The sequence below is a fragment of the Myotis nattereri genome, assembly GCF_964212035.1.
Source record: "Myotis nattereri genome assembly, chromosome: 21".
NCBI lineage: Eukaryota > Metazoa > Chordata > Mammalia > Chiroptera > Vespertilionidae > Myotis > Myotis nattereri.
In genome coordinates this window covers 11,650,409-11,674,931 of record NC_138097.1, presented here as the reverse complement: position 1 = coordinate 11,674,931, position 24,523 = coordinate 11,650,409, and the positions used below count along the sequence as shown (strand labels likewise).

Sequence of the window (24,523 nt, the reverse complement as noted above, 5' to 3'; positions counted from 1 at the left end):
CTTGAATTTTTAATGGATTAGGGGGAAAGGATGATTTCAAGGAGAAATGACAGCAAGTTCTCTATTGCTTCTCTTTCACTCATCGCAGTTACGGAAAACCTTCGATCAGACCTCTGACAAAGACCACGCACTCGATAATTTGAAGCAAAAGGTTAATGGTGTTGTCACAACTCCACCCACCCACCCCCCGCCCCCCGCTTTTAACATCACTATCCTCGTGGCTTTTATGGCGATATTACCTTCACCTTTGCATGAACCCACTTCGCCAGCTGTTCCCCTCCGTCATAAAGTTGGCTGAGCAGCCTCGTCGGAGCAGGAGAAATGCCATGTTTTATCAACCAAGCCTAAGGGGCTCTGAAGCTTCTCCGAACCACAACTGTAAGGGGAGTTTATTGCAAGTTTCAGTTTTGATTTGTAAATTGTCCTGAAGTCAAACACATACCTGGTGCCAAGGTACAGAATGTAGAAACGCAAGACAGCATAAGCGCAGAAATCGGCGTCGTAAACTTTGATGGGTTGACAGATGAGAAAGCTAAAGGCTCCTGAGGAAGGAAGGCACACGGGCTGGGCTCCCTTCCTCCATGAGCTCACACCTCGGGCACCTCTGAGCCTACGCGCCCCAAATTCCCGCTCCTTCCCTCCACACCGCCCCAGCACGCCAAGGAATCGAGGCGACAAATGACAGATGCTTTTCACTTACACAGCCCTACACAGAAAGTCTACACACAGTTCCAAATTTGACAAAGTGAAGACATTACTTAATCATGAGGCAATAAAATAAAAAATTTAGCCTGGCCAGCCTGGCTCAGTAGTTGAGCATCAACTTATGAACCAGGAGGTCAAGGTTCAATTCCTGGTCAAGGGCACATGCCCGAATTGCGGCTGGATCCCCAGTAGGGGTCGTGCAAGAGGCAGCTGATAAATGATTCTCATCATTGGTGTTTCTATCTCTCCCTCTATCTTCCTCTCTGAAATCAATAAAATATATATATTTTTAAAAATCTGTAATAATAGGTCTAAAATATCACCATTCAATGGGGACTAAGAAACATATAAGACATTATAAAATATTTATAGCTAAATGGCAGCAAATATCAAACATGTAGTTTACAGGAAATGGGTATTTTGAAGCAATTCTGCAGCATTAATAAGCATGTTAAAAGACTGAAAGTAAATTAACGATATATTCAGCCAAATATGACATAACAAGGGCAAGAGAACAAGTCCATATGAGGTAGTGGAAAGTAAAATGAGAGTAAAAAGTCATACTTTAAGAAAAAAATAGAGATGAACAAAACTGAAATTTAGTTTCCTGGAAAGATGAGTACTATTTACAAATCTCTAGCAAGACTAATCAAGCCCTAGCCGGTTTGGCTCACTGGACAGAGCGTCAGCCTGCGGACTGAAAGGTCCCGGGTTCGATTCCTGGCAAGGGCATGTACCTTGGTTTCGGACACATCCCCAGTGGGGGGGTGCGGGAGGCAGCTGGTCGATGCTTCTCTCTCATCGATGTTTCTAACTCTCTATCCCTCTCCCTTCCTCTCTGTAAAAAATCAATAAAATATATTTTTTTAAAAAAAGACTAATCAAGGAAAAAAGAGAGAGAGAGAGAGAAACCCAAATTACCAAAATTAGGAACAGGAAAGAAACATAACTACAGATAAGTCATATGTTATACTTATAGGAATACATTATAACTTATGCATAACTATAGCGAGGCAGTAAGTTAATACTATACACTGTTTTGCACCAATACATTAGAAAACAGATAAATTTTCTAAAAAATATTTTAGCCACCAAAATGACTCATTTAAAAAATACTTTAGCCAACTGGCGTGCGTGGCTCAGTGGTTGAGCGTCGACCTATGAACCAGGAGGTCACGGTTCAATTCCCGGTCAGGGCACATGCCCGGGTTGCAGGCTCCATCCCCAGTGTGGGGTGTGCAGGAGGCAGCTGATCGATGATTCTCTCTCACGCTGATGTTTCTATCTCTCTCTCCCTCTCCCTTCCTCTCTGAAATCAATAAAAAAAATATATTTAAAAAAGACTTTAAAAACTCATTAAACATCCTAACGGACAAATGTAACACAACCACAAAGCAAGAGCAATGAATGCTATAGAAACAACTCCGAAATGTTATTTTCGGCAAAGGCTGAGTTGTCCAGCAACATGGCCGTGTGGCAGGTCTGCGTATGCCAGGGCTCTCGAATGCCAGGAGAGGCCTAAGTTTCTGGCAATTGGGCCAAATATTCACATTCAGGCTATGAAGGCAACTGCCTCGTGTTTCCTGCTTTCCACTGACATATGGCAGCCTCGGCTGCCGTTCTATTCGCTCCTCGATGGCACTGCTGTTGACAATCATGCCGGCGTGGGACAGTTAACGACAGCTATTTCCTGCTGGTCACATTCCCTTACTAATTCACTATGCCAGTTGGGGAGGACAGAAGGCGCCAACTCCCTTTTCAGGCATTTAAACAGCTAGCAGCCATCTATATGCACAAAGTGGGCCCACAAACTTTGGAGAATGCAGAGTCCAGACGAATCAGACGCCTCCCCCCCAAAATATTTACCCAACTGCCGCTCGGCGGCTTCTAAAAGAAACTCACTCGTGGCTTTTTAGGTTGAAGTTCCAGCCATTGTCAAGCAGGGATGAGCCTGAGCAGTGGCCGCCAAGACAGTGGGGCTAGTGCTTAGGAGCACAGCCTTTGAATCAGGAAACTGTGAGGTCCAATCTCAGCTCCACCTCTTTTTTTTTAATCTAATCTAATAATAGACAAACAGGGTAATTGACCGTACCTTCGCTACGCCTCCCATGGGCTAATCAGTGTGATATGCAAATTAACCGCCAACAAAGATGGCAGTTAATTTGCATACGTAGGCTCCAAGCGGCAGAGGGAAGACTGAAGGTGAGCTGGAGCCGCGAAGAGGGAGGACGGAAGGCGGCTCCGGCTGGAGCGAAGGCCTGGGTCCCGGGTGCCGGAGGAAAACCGGTGCCGGAACCGAAGAAGGGAAGGGAAGGGAAGGCCTATAGCACGAATCTCTTCATGCAACAGGCCTCTAGTCTATATATATAAAAGACTAATATGCAAAATGTCCCCTTGGGAGTTTGACTGGGAGACCAGGGGTTCGATCACTTGCTATGACGTGTGCTGACCACCAAGGGACTGGCAGCCAGAAGGTCCCGATTGGCCCTGATAGCTGGGCAGGCTTAGGGACCCTACCCATGCACAAATTTTGTGCAATGGGATATATATATATATATATATATTTCAGAGAGGAAGGGAGAGGGAGAGAGAGAGATAGAAACATCAATGATGAGAGAAAATCATTGATCGGCTGCCTCCTGCACACCCCCTACTTGGGATGAAGCCTGCAACCCAGGCATGTGCCCTTGACTGGAATCGAACCCGGGACCCTTCAGTCTGCAGGCCGACGCTCTAGCCACTGAGCCAAAGCAGCTAGGGCAGCTCCACCTCTGAGGGTCCGAGTGACCATGCACAGGTTACTTATTAACCTTTCTGGGCTTCAGTTTCCCCCTTGGAAAAACTGAGTCTAAAATACCTACTATCCCATAGGGTGCTTCCGAGACTTAAATGTAACAATATATGCAATACACCTGGTCCAGAGCTCGCAACCTAGAAAGCACTCAATACACGCTCATTGTTACTGCTTTCAGTATCACTCATATTCAGGTAACATGCCCGCACCTCCCAGGGCCCGAACAGCAAGACCCAGCAATGTTTGACTCGCCAAGTCGCCAAGTCGCAGTAGCAGAGCTAATGCTGGTCCAGGCAGGATTGGCATCAGCCCCCCAGGGCAGCCACGTGGGAAGGTGGAGAAGAAGCCGTGGCTCAGAATGCAAGTCCCATCGCTGGCTTCTGTCAGCATCTCCCTCACCTTCACACGCCAACCTTGAAGCAGCAACAACAGAAGCCAAGACAGAATTCAGCACGAAGAAGGCAAGCCCAGGGCTGGGCTCCAGACCCCAGCAGATGCCTGGACAGGGGCCAAAAGACAAAACAGCCAGAAGGGGCCCTGGCCGGTGTGGCTCAGTGGATAGAGCATCGGCCTGCGGACTGAAGGGTCTCGGGTGGGTTCGATTCCGGTCAAGGGCATGTACCTTGGTTGTGGGCACATCCCCAGTAGGGGGTGTGCAGGAGGCAGCTGATTAATGTTTCTCTCTCGTCGATGTTTCTAACTCTCTATCCCTCTCCCTTCCTCTCTGTAAAAAAAATTAATAAAATATATTTTTAAAAACAGCCAGAAGGGCTACAGAGTGATGCCCAAGGAACACACAGGGCTCCAGTCACACTGCACTGGCTGGGGCAGGAGGAACGCTCCAGACCCGTCCAGAATCAGCAGAAGGGAGCGAGCTGGCACCATGCAGCTGAGACCCGCTCCCCACAGACTGAAGGCAGCGCTGTGCTGAAGCTGTCCCAGGGATTGTGGGGACACCCCCATCTCCCTCTCCGAGTGAAAGGAAGGAATAAAGACCTCCATGAAGGGGCAGCACAGAGTGCACCCCGGAAACAGCAGTTATCATCTGGAATGTCCAATTCGAGGCACCCCTTTTTTTTTAATCTATCCTATATAATAAAAGCCTAATATGCAAATTGACCAAACAGCAGAACCACTGGTGGAACGACTGGTTGCTAGGAGACGCACTGACCACCAGGGGGCAGATGCTCAATGCAGGAGCTGCCCTCAGCCCACAGGCCCCAGGCCAGCCAATGCGGGTGCCAGCGGGGGCCCCACTGGTTGGCCCACAGATCAGCCCTGATTGCCAGCCAGGCCTAGGGACTCTGCCAGTGCATGAATTTCATGCACCGGGCCTCTAGTCTATATATAAAAGGCTAATATATAGAGTCCCCTTGAGAGTTCGACTGGGAGACCAGGATTTCAATCACTTGCTATGACGTGCGCTGACCACCAGGGGGCTGGCAGCGGGAAGGCCTGGATCGGCCCTGATAGCTGACCAGGCCTACAGACCCTACCCTTGCACATGGCCCAAGGATCCCAGCCTCAGAGCCATTCTCAGCAGAACCCCCTAGAGACCCTGCCCCTCCCAGCGGCTCCACGAGGGAGGCGGAATCTGCGTTGCTGCCAGATGCTATGGTTTCAGACGCACGGTTCAGTTTAAGGAACTCTGTTAGGATGCCCTTAGCCGTCCAGGGATCTTGCATGGGTGTGTTCAGACCTATTTGCTCTCTCAAGCTGAGGAGGGCTAAAGGCCTGAAGGATGCCCCTCGTTGCAGAAACTGTAACCGTCTCTCCGTGGTCTGCCACAGGCTTTTGGCTCGTTAGATTGTCCGTATGTAACCAGAGCTAAGACGGTCCCAGCCAAGTGGAGACGGAGTGTTGAGTGAGAGCCAGTTGAGGAAAATGGAACAGAAATTTGGGGCAGGGGTATAGGAGGAATTTTAAGGCTCTCCATCTGACCCTTGACCCTGACTCCATATCTTATTTCCTTCATTGTTTGCTCATCTTGGTTATTGGTTCTGCTTCATCCTCTGTGACTCTGAGAAGGCCAGCAAACATTTATTGAGCGCTGGCTGTATGCGGAACTTGGGGTTAGGTAGCAGAGGGAACACCAATGCTGAGAAAAAGTTTTGCGTTTTAAGTGGGGGTGATGGCCAATCTGCAAATAAATACCTCAGGTCCGTTGGTAAGAGGCAGAGGAAGCGCATGTTGGAGGCTAGTCTGGAAGAACAGCTATTTCTGAACTTTACGCAGGACTGGTTGTCGGACCTGTTCCACTTTCTTGAGGAGGAGATAAGAAAACCTGGAACTGTGAAGCCTTTTTAAAATCTCACATTAATCATCTAAACTCAGAGAGAACAGCAGAGCAACCCTTAGTTTGGGATACAAGAAGAGAAAAGAAAAAGGGAAGGGAAGGGAAGGGAGCCTTAACTGGTTTGGCTCAGTTGATAGAGCATTGACCTGCGGACTGAAGGGTCCCAAGTTCGATTCCAGTCAAGGGCTCGTACCTTGGTTGCGGGCACATCTCCAGTAGGGGGTGTGCAGGAGGCTGCTGATCATTGCTTCTCTCTCATCGATGTTTCTAACTCTCTATCCCTCTCCCTCCCTCTCTGTAGAAAATCAATAAAATATATTAAAAAATAAATAAAAACAAATAAAAATAAAAGAATTTAAAAAAAGAAAAGAAAAGAAGTAGCTATATCAGGTAAGGTCGTAAATCTCAATATGAGGTTAAGCAATCATTATCAGCTCACTGACTTGGAATTTTTGTAAGGGACGCGTTTAAAAGGGTTAGATAATGATGGCCAGATAGTGGCGGCTATGCCAGATGGAACGGATAAGGAATGGAAGATAAAGGAAAACAAGAGAAGCAAGGACAGCGGGAACTAGCTCTGGGCGTGGACAAGTCATCAAAACCACTGGACATGTCTTGGGGCCTACGATACTCAAGTCACGAAGTGCTTTCGGGTGGAGCAGAAACTGGGGTGGCTGGTTTAGAAACAGCCTGTGATTCATGACCTGACCTTATTATTGCCAGCAGGAAGAATGACCCATCCAGCCATTCCCATCTAAGCGACGCTGCGAGCCCAGCGGCAGAACTGGTTCCAGCGGTGCCAGGCGGGGAGTCAGGGCCTCCATTCCCACCCTAGGAAAGAGGGCGAATTCTGAATCTGCAGAGAAGCTGGGCTCGGAACCTGGAGGTGACCCCATGCCAACTTGCCCATGAAAGATCCCAACTCTCATAAGGAAATGTTACTGAGTTCCACTTTCTAGGACATCTATTTGCTCTCGAAAACTGCAGATGTCATCATAACCGCAGCCAGTTCAGCCACAACTTCTCCTTCCAGTAGGAACCCAGTGACTCCAGCAAAAACGCTCTCCATGCTGCCAGAAACCCCGCCCCCGCCCGTAACCATAGGAACGCTGACAAGCCCCAAGCCCGGGGATTCCCGGTCCCTTCTCCTCCCTCCCGAATATTGTTTCTCACTCTCTGTCCACATGGGCGCACCACCTCCCTATTGGTCAGTGCCCCTGGGCTGTGCCTCGCCCCAGCCAATAAGCGGCCTGTGCACGTGCACAGCTGCGTATCCCGATAGGTCACTACGGGCCGATCACGCACAGCCTACCTGCGCCAGCTAACCGCGTGGGGCGCCAATGAAATGACTCAGTAGCCACTTCCAACCAATCGGCACCAGGCGGGGTTCGCCGCCGGCCTATGGGCGCGCGCCGGGGGCGGGCTGTCCCGGCCCGGTCTCCAGTCCCAGCGGGGTTTGTTAAAGCGACAGGCCCCGCGGCGCGCCAGGTCCTCCACGGGGCATCGCACCGCGGCCGCTGCGGCCCTCCCTGTGCGGCTGGCGCCCGTGACAGCGGCGCCGCTCTGCTCCCGACCCCGGATCCCGGGCGCTGCCGATCTGTTCGGCGGGATGGGCGGTGAAGCGGGGTCGGCAGGGGCCCTGGGCTCCGAGGGTCGCGTCAAGAGCCTGGGTCTGGTGTTCCAGGACGAGCACAAGGGCTGCTATGCGAGCGGCGAGACGGTGGCGGGGCACGTGCTGCTGGAGGCGGCCGAGCCCGTGGCCCTGAGCGCGCTGCGCCTGGAGGCCCTCGGCCGCGCCACTGCCGCCTGGGGCCCGAGCGCCGGCTCCGCAGCCCCGGCCTCCGCCTCGGAGGTGGAATACCTGAACGTGCGGCTGAACCTGCGCGAGGCCCCGGCTGGTGAGCGCGGGGACACAGCCCCGAGGTCCGGGTGCCAGCAGGGACGCTTGGGAGGAGGGGGCGCGCCGGGAGATGCCCACCTGCCAGGTGGGTGGCGGCGGGCTCCGGGGGGTGGGGTCCCCGTCGCCAGTCACGCGCAGGTAACAATGCCCGCACCCCCCAACCTCACAGCACCGGGGAGATCCTGCGCCCGGGGGGAGCATCCCTCCACCTGGCATCCCAGACCTCCTAGGACCGCTCTGGGCGTGAGCCGGTTGTCATGGAAACCTGGGATGCGCGGTCAGGAACCCAGCATCTGGGACCGCAGGTCTTGTGTCCCCTGCAGGCCTGAGGGAGGGAGGGCGCCACCAGAGGCCGTTCGGCGCCATGCCCTGTGGCACCCCGTGTTTTATGGGTCTCCCCTTCTTCCAGCCCCGAATCTGGATGCTGGTTCGTGGTGAATTGGCCAAACCTGTCCGGCGGGGTGGTGGTAGTTCAAAGAAAAGTGTTTCTTGGCCTTCATCCTTGCTGTCCCTCTCTGGAGAGTTCTGCCTCTGCCTTTCATTCTTTCTCTTTATTATTTTTGCTTCTTTTGTTTCCTTTTTCACGCCACCCCTTTAGAGACAGTAGGGTCTGGACATGGTAAGATTCTCTGGAGGGTCCTAGCTGCTGTGGCTCAGTGGATAGAGTGTCGGCCTGCAGACTGAAGGGTCCCGGGTTCGATTCCGGTCAAGGGCGCATGCCTGGTTGCAGGCTTGATCCTCAGTAGGGGGCGTGCAGGAGCAGCCGATCCATGATTCTCTCTCATCATTGATGTTTCTATCTCTCTCTCCCCTCTCCCTTCTTCTCTGAAATCAATAAAAGTATATTTTTAAAAAATTAGCTGGGGGAAAGATCACCCGTCTTTTCCACTCTAGTGAAAGTCCAGGCTTTTCCAGGAGTCTCCATGTGGGAACCCACTAGATCAGCGGTTCTCAACCTTTCACAGGGGTCGCCTAAGACCACGGGAAAACACATGTATAATTACATATTGTTTTTGTGATGAATCACTATGCTTTCATTATGTTCCATTTGTAACAATGAAATTGGGGGTCACCACAACATGAGGAACTGTATGAAAGGGTCGCGGCACTAGGAAGGTTGAGAACCATCTAGTGACTAGATGGATGTGCCATTAGCATTATGTGCAAACACTGATTTCCTTCAATCATGAAATGACTAGGAACATTGCATCTTAGTCTTCTTTTAGTTGGTAGAAGCTATCTTACTTTTTTTTTTCTGCCTCATCAACTTCAGCTTTTAGCTATTAAATAATGGTACAAGTCCCCCTCTCTCCCTCCCCAAGAGTAAGATGCATTGTATCTTTGCTTGACCCTTGCTATGTCTTATACAAAATCAATAGAATGTGCAGTTTTGCCTTGTCCTACTATGGAAAAGTAGACTGCCCACAGGTGAATCCTCAAGGTGTGTGAGAATGGCGTGGTCCCCAAAATTGTAGTAAGGAAAAACATATTTGGAACCAAAGCTCTCTTCTGTTTTATGTTTTTGTTTGTTTTTAAATTTATTTTTATTAATTTCAGAGAGGAAGGGAGAGGGAGAGACAGAAACATCAATGATGAGAGAGAATCATGGATCGGCTGCCTCCTGCATGCCCCCTACTGGGGATCGAGCCCACAACCGGGCATGTGCCCTTGACCGGAATCAAACCCGGGACCCGTCAGTCCGCAGGCCGATGCTCTATCCACTGAGCCAAATGGGCTAGGGCCGAAGCTGTCCTTTGGATGACCCAGAACAGTGTGCTAGGTGACAGCTGTTACCTGCCTTTGTGCCCTTTCATCATGAATATGGTTTCCGGGGGGCAATCAGCTTCCACCTGCCTCCCCCAAAGGTAAGAGACCACAGATTCTCAGGATGGCTGACAGGGCCGTGGAGAGAGAAGTAAGTTGTTTTTGTCCAGGACTTTGAACTCTGTCTCTAATCCCATGATGACTGAGTCAATAGATGTAAGATTAACAGCAGTTAGACCTACCTAGCAAAAAAAAAAAAAAAAAAAAAAAAAAACTAGCAAAAAAAATACTTTGCTAAAATCTGGGCTAACCAATAACATTATGATTCACAAGTCAAATTTTGTGTTTTCACTCCGATGGAATGGAATGTCCAAATCTAAACAACCTGATCGCTTGTTTTCAGAATGCATCATAACAAACACTGGCAAAAATATGTTCTACCTTAAAAAACAAACAAACATAGTTTTAGTTGCTTTCATACAGAAATAGAGATCGCTCCCGTATCTAGAAGAAACTCGGAAGAAGTCGGCAACTTTACATGGTCACAGACACTCAGGGTCACTGAATTCCAACACAGAATGGATTGCAATCACCCGAACACATTTTCAGAAATATTGAGAGTTTGGGGAAGGGTGGCTGTGGGATCTATTTTCTGAAAACCTCCTCAGCTCATTCTTGGGCATTGCTCATCTGACCCAAATACTTGTTTGCATTGTGACTGATTTTCTTCAGAATTTTATTGCGAAATTGTGATAGAGAGACAAGACGGGCCAGAGAGTTGGTTTCAGTTCTGGGTCACCCACCGGCAGGGTGACCTTGTGTGCACCCCCCCCCCATCCTTCCTGAGCCCCCCTCTAACTCTGTAAAGGGCTTCTAGCTCCCACAGCTCAGCAGTGCCTGAGTTATGGGCTCTGGCTGTAAGACCATTAGCAAATGGAACACCTCCCCGTGACATACGGGAAAGGACGCATGAGTCAGCCTGGGAAAGTTTTAAATTCTAAACAAATAAATGAGAAAGAGAAAGAGAAAGAGAATGAAAACAAATATTGGAGTCCAAATACTGTCACCCACACATTTATCAACTTCCTCAATTGTTTTTCCTGTTTATGTTTTGAGGTGATTATACGTCTCTTTTAAAGGTTCCTTTCTTAATATATATATATATGATCAGTTTCCAAGAGGAAGGGAGAGGGAGAGAGAAACATCAATGATGAGAGAGAATCATTGACCGGCTGCCTCCTGCATGCCCCTACTGGGGACCGAGCCCACAACCCGGGCATGTGCCCTTGACCGGAATTGAACCCAGGACCTTTCAGTATGCAGGCCGAAGTTCTAACCACTGACAGTTCCTACGTTGGTTAGTTTTGTCTTGAAGAGGGAACTTCAGCTCCCTCCTAGCCTCTCTTAAAACCCTGGACCACTGTCGCCCACACATCTACCATGCCCCGCTTCCTGCTGTTCCCTTCATCTGAGCCCCCTCCCACTCATCTCCATGCCAACCCCAACATGCGATGGGTGTGGTCCCCAGGGTGCCGGTCCCCGGCCCCTCAGGCTCCAGCACTCCGTGGTCACTACTTGGGTACCGGTGTCCAGCTTCCCAAGGCCCTGTTTGAGGATTCAAGTTACTCATCCTTATAGCCAACTGCCTGACATCTGAACACTATCAATTTTGACCTCAAATGAAACCCACCATTTTAAACATTTTATAGTACTTTTAAGTTGTCATATTCAGCCCTGGCTGGTTTGGCTCAGTGGATAGAGCATCGGCCTGCGGACTGAAGGGTCCCGGGTTCAATTCTGGTGAAGGGCGCATGCCTGGTTGCAGGCTCGATCCCCAGTAGGGGGTGTGCAGGAGGCAGCTGATCCATGATTCTCTCTCATCATTGATGTTTCTCTCTCTCTCCCTCTCCCTTCCTCTTTGAAATCAATACACACACACACACACACACACACACATATATATATATATTAAAGTTGTCATATTCAGTAACCTAGTGGTTACAAATCAGAACTCTAGCCCAGCTCGCAGGAGCACGGGGCCTGCCCTGAGCCTTCCCTTGCTGGCTGCGCAGTGAGTGGGGTGGCTTCGTTGCTCAGGGTCACGGGCACAGCTGGGCACACTGCTCCGTCTCTCACTGTCACCATGGCTCACATCCCCGTGACCTGTTCCTTAGCCTCCAAGTCACCCTCCTGTGTGTTCAGTTGAATGACCTTACATGGCAAACATTTTGTTCACTTCCCCCAATACCAGTGTATCCCACATTGAAAATTGGGGACAGATTCCGGAGACAATGGGCCAAGACAGTGTCCCTGTTTTCTAAAAGTGCAAGGTTGAAATGTTAACCGAGCTGTTTAAGGTCTGAGGACTCCAGCGAAAAACTATGCCGTCTCACTGCTGATTTCTGCCTTCTAACTGCTTTCCGTGAACGGACGCGGTCCTATCAAGTGGCCGGCAAACTCAGAGACAGCGTTCTGTCTCTGCGGCCCTTTCTTCGTCGTAGTCACCCCACCCCGGAGGGAATTCCACTGTAAACTTGAACCTGTGAGCGTGGGAAGAAGGGAACGTTTACAAGGTTCTCTGGAGGGCCCCCGACCAGCACTGCCAGCGTGGAGCTGGCCTTGGACCTGAACACAGGTGCTGTCTGCGCGTTCATCCAAGCGCCCGCGGGGCCTGTGGCCTGGCGCGGTCCGTCCACACCTTGCATCTCGGCCTTCCCACAACAGGGCTAAGCCTGGGCGTGAAATCAAATGGAGCTGGCTGACCCCGAGCAGGAGCAAGGGTCATGGCCGTGCATGGCAAAGCCCCTGTCTGTATCCCAAGCTAACCCCCAAACACCCACTCATCGGCAGACCTGGATTATAATCGATACGGGGTTCTCACTTAATAACCGGTCCTGTTGGCTGTGTAGTATTATACTCAATATGCATAACAGTCGAAGTTAATTTTTCACCTCTTTTTCCACCTCTGCCCAAGGAGTACACAACCTGACTTTTGTGATATACCCAAAATAGATGGATGTATTTTTTGATTAGTTCGTTTTCAGTCAAATTTAATATTGGTGTCTGATGTTAGCATAACAGTGTACGGCTGTTAGTATACCCGTGCTAGGATAAGAGTGGGTGGTATCCATACAAATGTTTATGTATATACATATAAGTGTGTGTACACGAGTTTATGTATAAACATGTATGGGTGTATGCAAATGTTTATGTATATACATGTAAGTATATGTACACATGTTTATGTGCATATATGTGTGTATACACATGTTTATGTATATACACATAAGTGTGTGTACACATTTATGTATAAACATATGTGCATACAAATGTTTATGTACGTACACATAAGTGTGTGTACATGTTCATGTGTACACATGTGTGTATGTATATACACATAAGTGTGTGTATGTTTATGTATATACATATATGCGTGTATACAAATGTTTATGTACATACACGTGTGTACATCTTTATGTATGTACATATATGTGTGTTTACAAATGTTTATGTGTATACACGTACGTGTGTGTGCACACGTTTATGCATATGGGAGCGCTGGGCTCTCACTTTCTGCTTGGTACTTGTGTAATTAATTGTCTATTTGAAGACAGAAGCTATATACGAGGTGAAACTTGGTACAAACTGACTCAAATTTTAATTCTCGAAATCTCCGTTCAGTGAACTCTCTGGCGTACACCAGCTATTACAGCCAGGGAAAGCTCCTTTTTAAAAAAACTTCTGATGTAGGTGGTGACACTTCTTGACTGAGTCCTAACCTTCGTCAGAATCCAATGTGTTCTCCTTCTTAGGTGAAGGCACCCTCCTGCTGCAGCCCGGAAAACACGAATTCCCATTTAGCTTTCAGCTTCCGTCCGAGTAAGTGTGACAGCGGTAACTTGTTTAAATTTTCTTCCCTGCCCCACGTCCATCCCCACGTGAGGGTACAGGCCCTTCCGGCTCTCGGGAGTGCCTGCTTATCCCGAAGAGCCCCAAACAGACCCGCCCCGGCTCAGGCTCACGGGCACGCCGGGCACACCTGGGCCACCCCTGCTCACTCATTTTTCTTTTAACCACACCAACATGCTAAGAGCTTTGCCTGGCGTGTGTGTGTGTGTGTGTGTGTGTGTGTGTGTGTGTGTGTGTGTTTAATCTTTATTGTTGCAAGTATTACATAGGTCCTCCCCCCAGCCCCATTAACCTCTCCAGTCCGCTCTGGTGTTACCTGAGCAATAAGCTTAGACAGTATCTCTTTGGCTGGCTCAGGCTCTTAGTCACGTCCTTCAGCGGGAAGTACGGAAGCATTCAGTACTGCGTGAGGGCAGTCTTGGAGAGGCCCCGGCTCCCCGAGCAGAGTGTCAGGCGGGAACTCCAGGTGATCAGTCACATCGATGTCAACACGCCGGCATTACTCGTAAGTCCTTCCTCCTTCCTTCCCGCCCCGGCCCTCTCTTCCTCCTTCCCTCCTTCCTCTCTGTGGTGGAATCCCCGCCTAACCAGTTTAGGGCTCGTCTGCCCTGTCCCTTTCCCGATACGATCTCATAACCCCGTGGTCGGCAAACTGCGGCTCGCGAGCCACATGCGGCTCTTTGGCCCCTTGAGAGTGGCTCTTCCTAAGCCTTAGGACAGTGATGGCGAACCTAATGACACGCGTGTCAGAGGTGACACGCGCACTCATTTTTTTGGTTGATTTTTCTTTGTTAAATGGCATTTAAATATATAAAATAAATATCAAAAATATAAGTCTTTGTTTTACTATGGTTGCAAAGATCAAAACATTTCTATGTGACACGGCACCAGAGTTAAGTTAGGGTTTTTCAAAATGCTGACACGCTGGGCTCAAAAGGTTCGCCATCACTGCCTTAGGAGTGCCCTAATGAAGTGAATAACAATGTACCTACCTATATAGTTTCAGTTTAAAAAAGTTGGCTCTCAAAAGATACTTGGCTCTGTTGACTAATGAGCTTGCCGACCACTGTGCCCATAGGCATTCATCCTACACCTGCGCTCCGAGGTTGAGCAAATGACAAATCGCGTGTTGCCAACCGGTGGCGCAGGCCGGGGACGCACGGATAAAGCTTATTACTAACAATAACGCGGACCCGGAGAGCCGTCACTTCCACCAGAGCCGCCACACGCACGGGGCTGGGGGGTTCTCCACCCTCCCGTAATAGCAGGTTGGGGAGCAGCAATTACGCAAGAGTATTAATCATGCGCAGCCTGTGATTGGGGCCCGGGCCATTATGCTATGCACCCGGCCATCTCGCGTGTCATTTTCTAACACGCCGTACGCGCATGCAGCTGCGTGGAGGTCCTTTCACTCATCATCTCCTTCTGACAGATCTGGCCGCATGACAGCATTGAACTTCTAATAACCACCCGGAATACTGCAGCCCGAGGAGAAAGATTGGGCCATAAGTAACAACGGAATGGCCGCGACGGGGGCTAATGAGCGAGATTCTTTTATCTAAACCCACATTATCAAAATCATATAAAATTATACCTTGTGCTTTCATGATAGCTGCTGGGACCTAATGGTTCTTCATTTCAATATGAATGATTTTTCTTTTTCTTTTTTTTTACTTCATATACTGGGGTAATTTAAACTTTTCATCATGACACTGGGCACAAAGATGTTATTTTAATATGGGAGGTTTCTTTTTTTTTTTTTTAGCTAATGCTTTTAAAGATAAGGGGAAAAGCCAGGTTTTAGAGGAGTTGTTTAACTCTATTTTCACATGAAAATGGGATAGAATTTACTCTAATGTTCACCTTTAGATTGTGAAAATATTAACAGATGTGCCCTGTTTGCACATTTGAGACCCAAATCATAAACTATCCGGCACCCAGCGATCCGGTTTATAGCTATGGCTTACCCCCGGCTTAACACCTTTGAAAACTGACAATGCTACATGTTTTGTATTTTTAAAAACTAATTCGAATTGGGAGATAAACTATTTATGGGGCCATTGTGGCAAATGATTTAAAGAGCTTTTCTTTTTTGCCAAAAAAACAGAGATACTATTATCCTTTATTATTCTTCCTTTTTTAAAAATATATTTTTATTGGTTTCAGAGAGGAAGGGAGAGGGAGAGAGAGAGAGAAACATCAGCGATGAGAGAGAATCATTGACTAGCTGCGTCCTGCACACTCCCTACTGGGGATGGGGCCCTCAACCCAGGCATGTGCCCTTGGCCGGAATCGAACCTGGGACCCTTCAGTCCACAGGCCTATGCTCCACTGAGCCAAGCCGGCCAGGGCTACTATTCTTTCTATAAACAAAGAAGAAAAACATTGTAACTTGGGGCTTTACAATGAACTTGTGATCAGTGCATCTTGTAACCCAAGCCTTTTGGGTCTCGTATCATTTCCTTTGCCGCTAGGGGAATGGAAAGTGTGATGGTGTGTTCATAACCATTGGGATCCTTAACCCTGGGTACGTTTTCCTGCCATTACACCAAAACCACAAGCCATTCTAAGTTAAAAACACTGGAAATATCTGCCTAACAATGCATTTTGAAGGAAGTGGGGAGGAAAAAAGGGCAGTTGGCTTATCCCACAGCGTACATGCCAAAACACATAGAACATGGTGATTATTGATTTTTCTGCCATTCTCCTTTGACCTGATCTCCATATAAAGTCTTAAAATAAAATAGTAGTTCTTACATGTGAACAGGAGTGACTAGAGGTGCTGGTTGCTTTTGTAAGGGATGGTATATCATTTCCCGGAAACGTAATGCCTAGGATGGTCCCACCCTAACGTGAATCTGAACATTCACCTGAGTTTTCCTAAAAAGGGAATGATTTTCAGTGTTTCCTGTTTCAGTAAGTATTCTACCTAAAATGTCACAGGAGATCAGAAAGGTTGATCTGTCTTTTGGAAGACATTCCTTTACAACTCCGTCAGGAAGAATAACATCATTTTCTAAGTTTTGTGAATTTCCTGGACTGGTGTAATTAAAGCTGTTTTATTATTTGAAATTTCCAAGAGCCCCGTATTTAAAACTCAAGAGAAAATGGTTGGCTGCTGGTTTTTCACGTCGGGTCCCGTCTCGCTGAGTGCCAAAATCGAAAGGAAGGGATATTGTAACGGTAAGCACGATGTTTTGAAAGTTCAAATGGCAAATGCATTCATTGTATTCGCTAATTTAAGTGATTTTAAATAGTGTGTTTTGTCATTTCTGAAGTATATACTATTTTAAAACATGAATAATAAATGTTGCTGTTTTTAATGTAAATAATTGATATGTAGCCCAGCCAGGATGGCTCAGTGATTGAGTGTCGACCTGTGAACCATGAGGTCACGGTTCAATTCCCGGTCAAGGGCACATGCCCGGGTTGCGGGCTCGATCCCCAGTGTGGGGCATGCAGGAGGCAGCAGGTCCATGATTCTCTCTCATCATTGATGTTTCTATCTCATTGATGATTCCATCTCTCTTTCTCCCTCTCCCTTCTTCTCTGAAGTCAATAAAAATATATATTTTTTAAAGTAAATAACTGATATTTAAGTATTTTTGAGTGGACAAGTAGATTCCAATAAAACGCCAGGTATTCCTGACGTCAGTCCTGTTACTCTTACGCCTGGGAAAGTGGGTAAATACTGGCGTCTTGTTTTCGTGTAAAGAATGTCCACAGCAGTGTTGCTCAGAGGAGAGCTCTTGTACGAAAGCGCTGGAATGTAGAACACCGGCCAGCTTAACAGTCCGCTGATATCAGAGCTCCCATGTGAAGGGCCCCATTCCGCTCCAGGGATCTGGCCCCCACCCCGGGGTCCCAGCTTATCGGAAATGAAGGGGGGATGGTAGGTAGGATGGTGGGCGTACATGTGCATGTAAAACTTGCCCACCATGCATTGTTTTATTCGTGCCTGACCGTCCGGTCCTTAAAAGCCAAGGCTCAGTTCTTGGGGGGGGGGCGGGGGCAGATTAAATTGGGGGGCACTGAGCTTGTTAGTGATCATTTGTACTTAATATGGCATTCAATCATTAACTTGTCATTTACATCACTTTAGAACTGATAACCTAATATCACAACACTAGAAAGTGAATAATCTATAATAGTAAAAGGGTAATATGCTAATTAGACCAGAGGACCTTCCATCGAAGCCAGGGCTTCAAGGGAAGCCCGGATCCCAGGTGCTAGAAGGAAGCCAGTGCTGGCAGCCGGGGGAAGGAAGGCTTACTCTTGAATGAATTTCATGCATCAGGCCTCTAGTCCTATATAATAAAAGGCTAATATGCAAATTGTCCCCTTGATGGGGAGTTCAACCGGGAGTTCAACCAGTGGACGGAGACTGCCGGCCAACCACCCACAGCCCCGCCTCCCCTGGCTGGCCCCGCCCCTGATCAGCCCCCCCAACCTGTGCATGAATTCGTGCACCGGGCCTCGAGTGCAATAATAAAACAACGTCCACCACAACCTGCAGTGAATTTTCATTCCTCCGACTCAGATTTACAATAAGTTTTCCATCAGAGTTTCTCAAAACTTGCTGCAGTTTTGTTGCAAACCTTCCAGCTCTCCTTGGTAACAGCTCTACTCCACCATGGGGAGAACTTCCTGCAAAGTCTCTGAAGGTTTTGTGTTGTTTTTTTCCATTTTAGGAGAAGCTATTCCAATCTATGCAGAGATAGAGAACTGTTCCTCCCGCCTGGTCGTCCCCAAAGCTGCTATTTTCCAAACCCAGACGTACTTGGCCAGCGGGAAAACGAAGACCGTCCGGCACATGGTTGCCAATGTGCGAGGAAACCACATCGCTTCCGGGAGCACCGACACGTGGAACGGGAAGATGCTGAAAATCCCGCCCCTCCCGCCGTCCATCCTGGACTGCTGCATCATCAGAGTGGACTACACCCTGGCGGTAAGCAGAGCTCTTGGCAAAACCAGCAGCCAGTGTGCCCAATGGAGCCGTGCCGGCGCTGCGGTCCTGGGACTGTGCACCCGTGATACCTGGGGAGCTGGCATTTCAGGGCGGCAGCACTGCACCAAACTGTGGGCCCTGTGAGCAAAACTATCCCCCTACCGCAGCGGTTTTCAACCTGTGGGTCGCGACCCCTTTGGGGGTGGAACGACCCTTTCACAGGGGTCGCCTAAGACCATCGGAAAACACATAGATAATCACATATTGTTTTTGTGATGAATCACTGTGCTTTCACTATGTTCAATTTGTAACAATGAAAATGCATCCTGCATATCAGATATTTACATGACGATTCATAACAGCAGCAACATGACAGTGATGAAGTAGCAACGAAAATGATTTTATGGTTGGGGGTCACCACAACATGAGGAGCCGTCTGAAAGGGTCACGGCATGAGGAAGGTTGAGAACCACTGCCCTACAGGATTTAATTAAATGACATGAAAGAATTCAGGCGCATGAAGGACACGAACTTCCTCTTCTGTGGTTATTATGTAAGCCACGCTCACTAACAGGGAAGTGTGTTAAGTCCACGGCTCCCCATCCCTGAGTGCTCACAGTATGTGGTGCAATCCTCTTGTCGTCTGGTCTGTCCTTCCGTTTATTGGGTCTTGACAATGGACAACTGTATGGCGGGGCGGTGGCAGGCGACAAAGGCATTTGTTTCTATGAAAAAATCAATGAATCAGCTGTTTCTGTAAGGTTTAACTTCGTTGGTGCCTTTTCTTTTCTTTTTTAATATATTTTTATTGATTTCAAAGAGGAAGGAAGAGGGAGAGAGATAGAAACACCAATGATGAGAAACACTGACCAGATGCCTCCTGCACGCCCCCTACTGGGGATGGAACCTGCAATCCGGGCATGTGCCCTCGATCGGAATCGAACTCAGGACCCTTCAATCCCTAGGTCGATGCTCTATCCACTGAGCCAAACAGGCTAGGGTTGTTGGTGCCTTTCTGTCTTTCATTTCCTTTTTCTTCTTTTTTTTCTTTTTTTTGGCATAATAGGTGTATATTCACATCCCTGGTGCTAAAAAACTGATGCTGGAGCTGCCCCTGGTTATCGGGACGGTCCCGTACAACGGCTTTGCCAGCAGGAACTGCAGCATGGCCAGCCAGTTCAGCGTGGACATGAGCTGGTGGGCGCTGGCGCTGCCGGAACAGCCCGAAGGTAAAGGGCCTGGGGTTCTCGCAGAATGAAGCTTTGCACGCGAAGTACCTAAGCACAGGACGGGGAACAGAGCGAGGCCTCAGATGGGAATTCCTGCTGCCACCAGAGCTACGCTTTCGCTTCCTCTTACTAAACCCATCAGACAGTTTTACGAGAAGCCACTGAGAGTGCAGCTTGCCTGGGAATAAAGTCTGCATTTCCTGATTCTGGCGTAGAATAGTAAAGCAACAAAAGGGAGTCAGCATGAAAGTACAGGGTCATATATTTTCTGTAGCCACAGTTCTTTTTTTTCTTTTAAATATATTTTTATTGGTTTCAGAGGGAGGAAGGGAGACGGAGAGAGAGAGAGAGAGAAACATCAATGATGAGAATCATTGATCGGCTGCCTCCTGCACGCCCCACACGAGGGATCGAGCCTGCAACCCAGGCATGTGTCTTGATGGGGAATTGAACCGTGACCTCCTGGTTCATAGGTTGACACTCAACCACTGGGCCACGCCAGCTGGCTGTAGCCACATTTCAATGATTTTTTTTTTAACCTAGACCCGTGGTTGGCAAACTGCAGCTCGCGAGCCACATACGGCTCTTTGGCCCCTTGAGTGTGGCTCTTCCTAAGCCTTAGGAGTACCCTAATGAAGTGAATAACAATGTACCTACCTATATAGTTTAAGTTTAAAAAATTTGGCTCTCAAAAGAAATTTCAATTGTTGTACTGTTGATATTTGGCTCTGTTGACTAATGAGTTTGCTGACCACTGTCCTAGACTATAATACACATCTCAAAAGAATAGAGTATCATCAATGCTAGTCGTTTCATCAAAGCAGATTTTTTTAAATGCTTTTTGGTGCAATGTGCGTAAAAACTTGCTGATCAGAGGGAAGGGCACCACTGCTTCATCATCAACTTGATATTTCTTGCTTCCTTAGAGTTCAGAGGGGTTTGTGGAGTTGGGTTTTGCAGGGGTGTCTCAGTCCCGCCCCTTTCTGCTTCAGCCCCCCCAGATTACACGGACGTGGTGTCAGAAGAAGAAGTCTCCAGACACGGCGCTCCTTACCCGCGGCCGCCCAGCTGGGAGGGAGAGGCCCGCTGCCCCGCCTTCGCCTGCATCCAGGACTTCCGGCTTCAGCCCCCACCTCTTTATTCCGAGGTAAACAGAGCGAAAGCAGGTCCATTCGACCTGCGACCTGCACTGTGCTCTCTGTTCAGGAGCCTTGGTCTGTGGCTAACGCCTAGGTCAGTGGTTCTCAACCTTCCTAATGCCGCGACCCTTTCATACAGCTCCTCATGTCGTGGTGACCCCCAACCATAACATTATTCTCCTTGCTATTTCATAACTGTCATTTTGCTACTGTTATGAATCGTCATGTAAATATCTGATATGCAGGACGTATTTTCATTGTTACAAATTGAACATAATGAAAGCACAGTGATGAATCACAAAAACAATATGTAATTATCTATGTGTTTTCCGATGGTCTTAGGTGACCCATGTGAAAGGGTCGTTCCACCCCCAAAGGGGTTGCGACCCACAGGTTGAGAACCGCTGGTCTAGGTCGTAGGGAATCCATATTTAAAACAAGTTCATGTGTTCGTTTACGGTGACGACAGATGACCACTGTGTCACCAGCCACCTTCTCCAATGGAGGACTTTCCCTGTGCTCCGTTAGCGCGTGGGACGTGGCCGAGGACACGGAGCATGAAAGCGCCTCCCGGGACTTCGTGGTCGCCCCCCTTGCGTCCTTAGAAACAGGTCCCGGAGTCGCTGTCAGGTAGTAACCGGGCTGCTCTCTCTCTTGCAGGTCGATCCACATCCCAGTCGCGTCGGGGAGGCCCAGCCTGTCTCCTTCATCCTCTGAACGCGCCTCAGAAAGCAGTGACCCGCACCAGAGAGCGCTGGCTCGCTCTCCCCGCCTTTCCGGGACTGAGGGAGGGACGATTCGCTTAAGAACATAAATAGGTCCACACCAAGGAATTAAAAACTACGTGAACTTTCCAGGGCCCGACGGGACTGTTGCCCGAGCTGATGGCAGGGCCGAGTGTCCCCGTGGAAGAGTGGGCGACCTTGGGAAGCCGCAGCAGCGTGTCACGGGAGTCCGGCTGGGGACCCAGTAGGCGAAGGGGCCCGGAAGGTGTGTGACCGGGGCAGCGTGCCTCCCCAGGGAGCTCAGAGCGGAGCGAAGGGATGCTGAGCTTCCGGGCTATGTGGGTGCGCTGGGAGGGCACTTGATTTGGGAGAAGTTGGCAGCGCAGGGATGTGCAGGCCCCGGGGCCAGGGGTTGCCTGATTCCTCCCCGACCCCCTAGGACTCAAGTCCAGGAAAGACCTTTCCTGAGGTCACAGTCCTGGGAGGTCATTCGGCGCTCACTGTCCCCCGGGGCTGGTTCGAGTCGGGGTTTGTAAGTGGGCGGTGGAGTAGGATGCAACGCGGCAAGCATCCCTCCCGAGGCCCGTCAGTTCCAAGGGGAAAGATGAACTTCAACCCGGAAACCCGTCTGTGGAAGGCTGGGGTTTTTACCCTCAATAAGCACCTGGACAGGATACGTGTTTGGTTTCCCTCACGTCTTATTTATAGGAGCATGTCAGAAAGAGAAGGGCCGGGGGAGGGGGGGTGTTGTATCCTTAGAAGGCCTTGATAACTACTCCAGAAAGAGAGGAAAAGAAGGTCTTTTCCTAACCTGCCTCTAGGGGCGATCGGATTGGTTAGAAACCTCGGTCTGACAAGTTTTTGGAGAGTCTACACGTGGCAGTGGGGTCTTACCGCACCCATCACCGCATCTGAAACCGCTCCGGGGAAAAACCCATACAGTTAGCGTTGGAGGGAAGTTCCCGGATAAACATATATACCAAAGGGCATTTCAAAATAAATGCAAAGTCAAAGAGGGTAGGCATGCCGTTTTTTTAAAAAGGCATGGATTTCATTCCTGGCGGGAAGACTTCGTGGCTCCTGATGACCGGCACCGCCTCGTACCGCGTTAGTCCAATTCTTCAGTGATGCTCTTTAAACTGTGATCTCGCTTATTGTTTTGGTGCAATATCTCATGAGCATTTAACCTCAGGACAGTGAGACCAGCAGGCTAGTGCCGCTGCTCACATTCTGAGGAGTGTTTTCCCTCTTCCCCTGGGCCCTGGCAGTCCTGGTCTCAGGGCCCGTGCTCTGTCCTCCCGTCTGTCGGTTCTGTGGACTGGGAGCGAGTCTGGACAGGAGGGGACGGGACGTGGGGTTCCTGCGACAGAGATTTGGGACCAGCCGAGGCCTTGGGTCTCCCCCAAATCCTAAGGTTTGATCTAGAAACCCCGGTGCTTCATTCAACAGGACCGTTTACCTTTCAATCAGTGTGTTCGGTGAGGAATAGAAAAAAAAAATTCTCTCTGGTTAAATTCTGAATTAAAAAATGAGTTGGCCACCTGATCAGGGATTTTTCTACGGACATCAGATACTTGTATGTTTTTTTTTTCACCCCTCTCTTCTCCGTGGTCACGGAAGCCTCACACGCATGTCTTTCCGTGGGAGCCACTGTTTAAAAACCCGCCATGCAAGACGGTTACACCGACACGCGTGCGTGGGCCTGAAATTGTCCCAGTGCTCTGTCCCTGCCTCGGTTTCCGACTGCTCGTTTTGGTGTGCGCTGTGAAACAGGGATATGCGTCTAAGCACGGTCGAAACTGTTTCGGTTTTACTTTTAAAGAGATCCCCTTCCGCTACTGGTTGAATTCTAAATTAGTTCACGCGCCTCGTCCAGACTTGGTCCGTCTCCACGACACCCAGACACAGTGAAGAATGAAGTAGAACAGGGAGGAGTACGAGGTCTGAGTGTGTGGCTCGAGACCGAAAAGCCAAGACTTACCAGATTCTCCCCCCGGGGTGGCTTTCTCCGCTCGGGTGGAGGAATCATGACGCGAACCCAGAAAACGGAAGCACAGCTGACATAGCCCTGAAGACCTCAGAAGTGGGGTTCGCCCTTTTCATTCCTATCAGTATGTCTGCCCTTCAGTGGGTAGAAGGCATTCCTTTCCATATCAAGAGTTTATGAACGTCGTTCATTCTACACGGGAACAGAGAATACTTGGCAATGAAGGTTAAAAGTTAGCTAGCTGTGGTATTTGCTTGCATAGCTCCATGTTTAGTTTCCAAAGAAACCATGGCCTTAGAATTTTCTTTCTGATGCAAACATTTTGCAGTTGAAAATGTGAAACTTTTGGCACACAAAAAAGTCTTCTGTGGGTAGAACTTTTTTATTTTTTATTTTCAATAAGATACTCAATAGGTTGGGGGTTGTGTTTTTGATAAGTTGACGATGACCGCTTTTTTATGTTTATTATTTAAAATGTAGCAATTTAACCCACAGGGGAAAAAAACAACAATGGAAATTGTATTTTGTACTCTTGTTTGGACCCCATGGGTTCCTTTTGTTAATAAAATGATCACACTGATGCTGGGAGTGGCTGGTTTGGTTTCGTTCTGTTCTGTTTGGGTGTGACTGTGACGTAAACTGTTACAGACTTAAGGGGAATCGGTACCATAAAACCAGCACGCACTGCAGTGAGGGTGCCTTGTGTCCAGAGGGTCCGACCCTGTTTATTTTTTACTCTATTTTTTGTTGTTGTTGTTCATCCTCACCCGAGGATATATTTCCACTGATTTTTAGGAAGAGGGAGAAACAGACAATCGATGTGAGAGAAACACATCCATGGGTTGCCTCCTACATGAGCCCTGACCAGGGCCCAGGCCAGGGAGGAGGCTGCAACCGAGGTATGTACCCTTGACCGGAATCGAACCCGGAACCCTTTGGTCGGCAGGCCGACGCTCTATCCACTGAGCCACACCGGCTAGGGCTTCTGAGCCTGTTTTCACAAAGGGCTGGGTTTCCCCAACATCAGTGTAGGAGAGGCAGTTAAGAGGAGTAATACGTATAAGCTCTATGGGTGAATAATAGACCATTATCTGCCTTTATCCCCAAAGGTAGTGGCCACTTTTCAA

General features: G+C 48.8%; 1 protein-coding gene and 1 long non-coding RNA gene across 2 annotated transcripts in view; one reads left to right on the top strand and one right to left on the bottom strand.

The window, feature by feature from the left end:
• Window positions 1–24,523, bottom strand: part of LOC308535748 — a 1,003,266-nt gene that overhangs the window by 721,201 nt on the left and 257,542 nt on the right. The gene's annotated exons all lie outside the window — the stretch shown is intronic.
• ARRDC4 (arrestin domain containing 4) lies at window positions 7,244–23,982 on the top strand. Its single transcript, XM_081114884.1, has 8 exons — window positions 7,244–7,693; window positions 13,272–13,338; window positions 13,726–13,873; window positions 16,449–16,551; window positions 18,060–18,316; window positions 19,383–19,545; window positions 20,538–20,692; window positions 21,345–23,982. The coding sequence occupies exons 1-8, from the start codon at window positions 7,405–7,407 to the stop codon at window positions 21,399–21,401; spliced, it is 1,239 nt and encodes a 412-aa protein (XP_080971010.1). The 5' UTR covers window positions 7,244–7,404; the 3' UTR covers window positions 21,402–23,982.

Bases quoted from the DNA above. Each gene is read 5' to 3' on its own strand.
- ARRDC4 (XM_081114884.1), top strand. From the start codon at position 7,405: ATGGGCGGTGAAGCGGGGTCGGCAGGGGCCCTGGGCTCCGAGGGTCGC. The intron at 16,552-18,059 runs GTAAGCACGATG...TTTCCATTTTAG, and splicing joins AAGGAAGGGATATTGTAACG to GAGAAGCTATTCCAATCTAT. The intron at 20,693-21,344 runs GTAAACAGAGCG...TCTCTCTTGCAG, and splicing joins CCCCACCTCTTTATTCCGAG to GTCGATCCACATCCCAGTCG.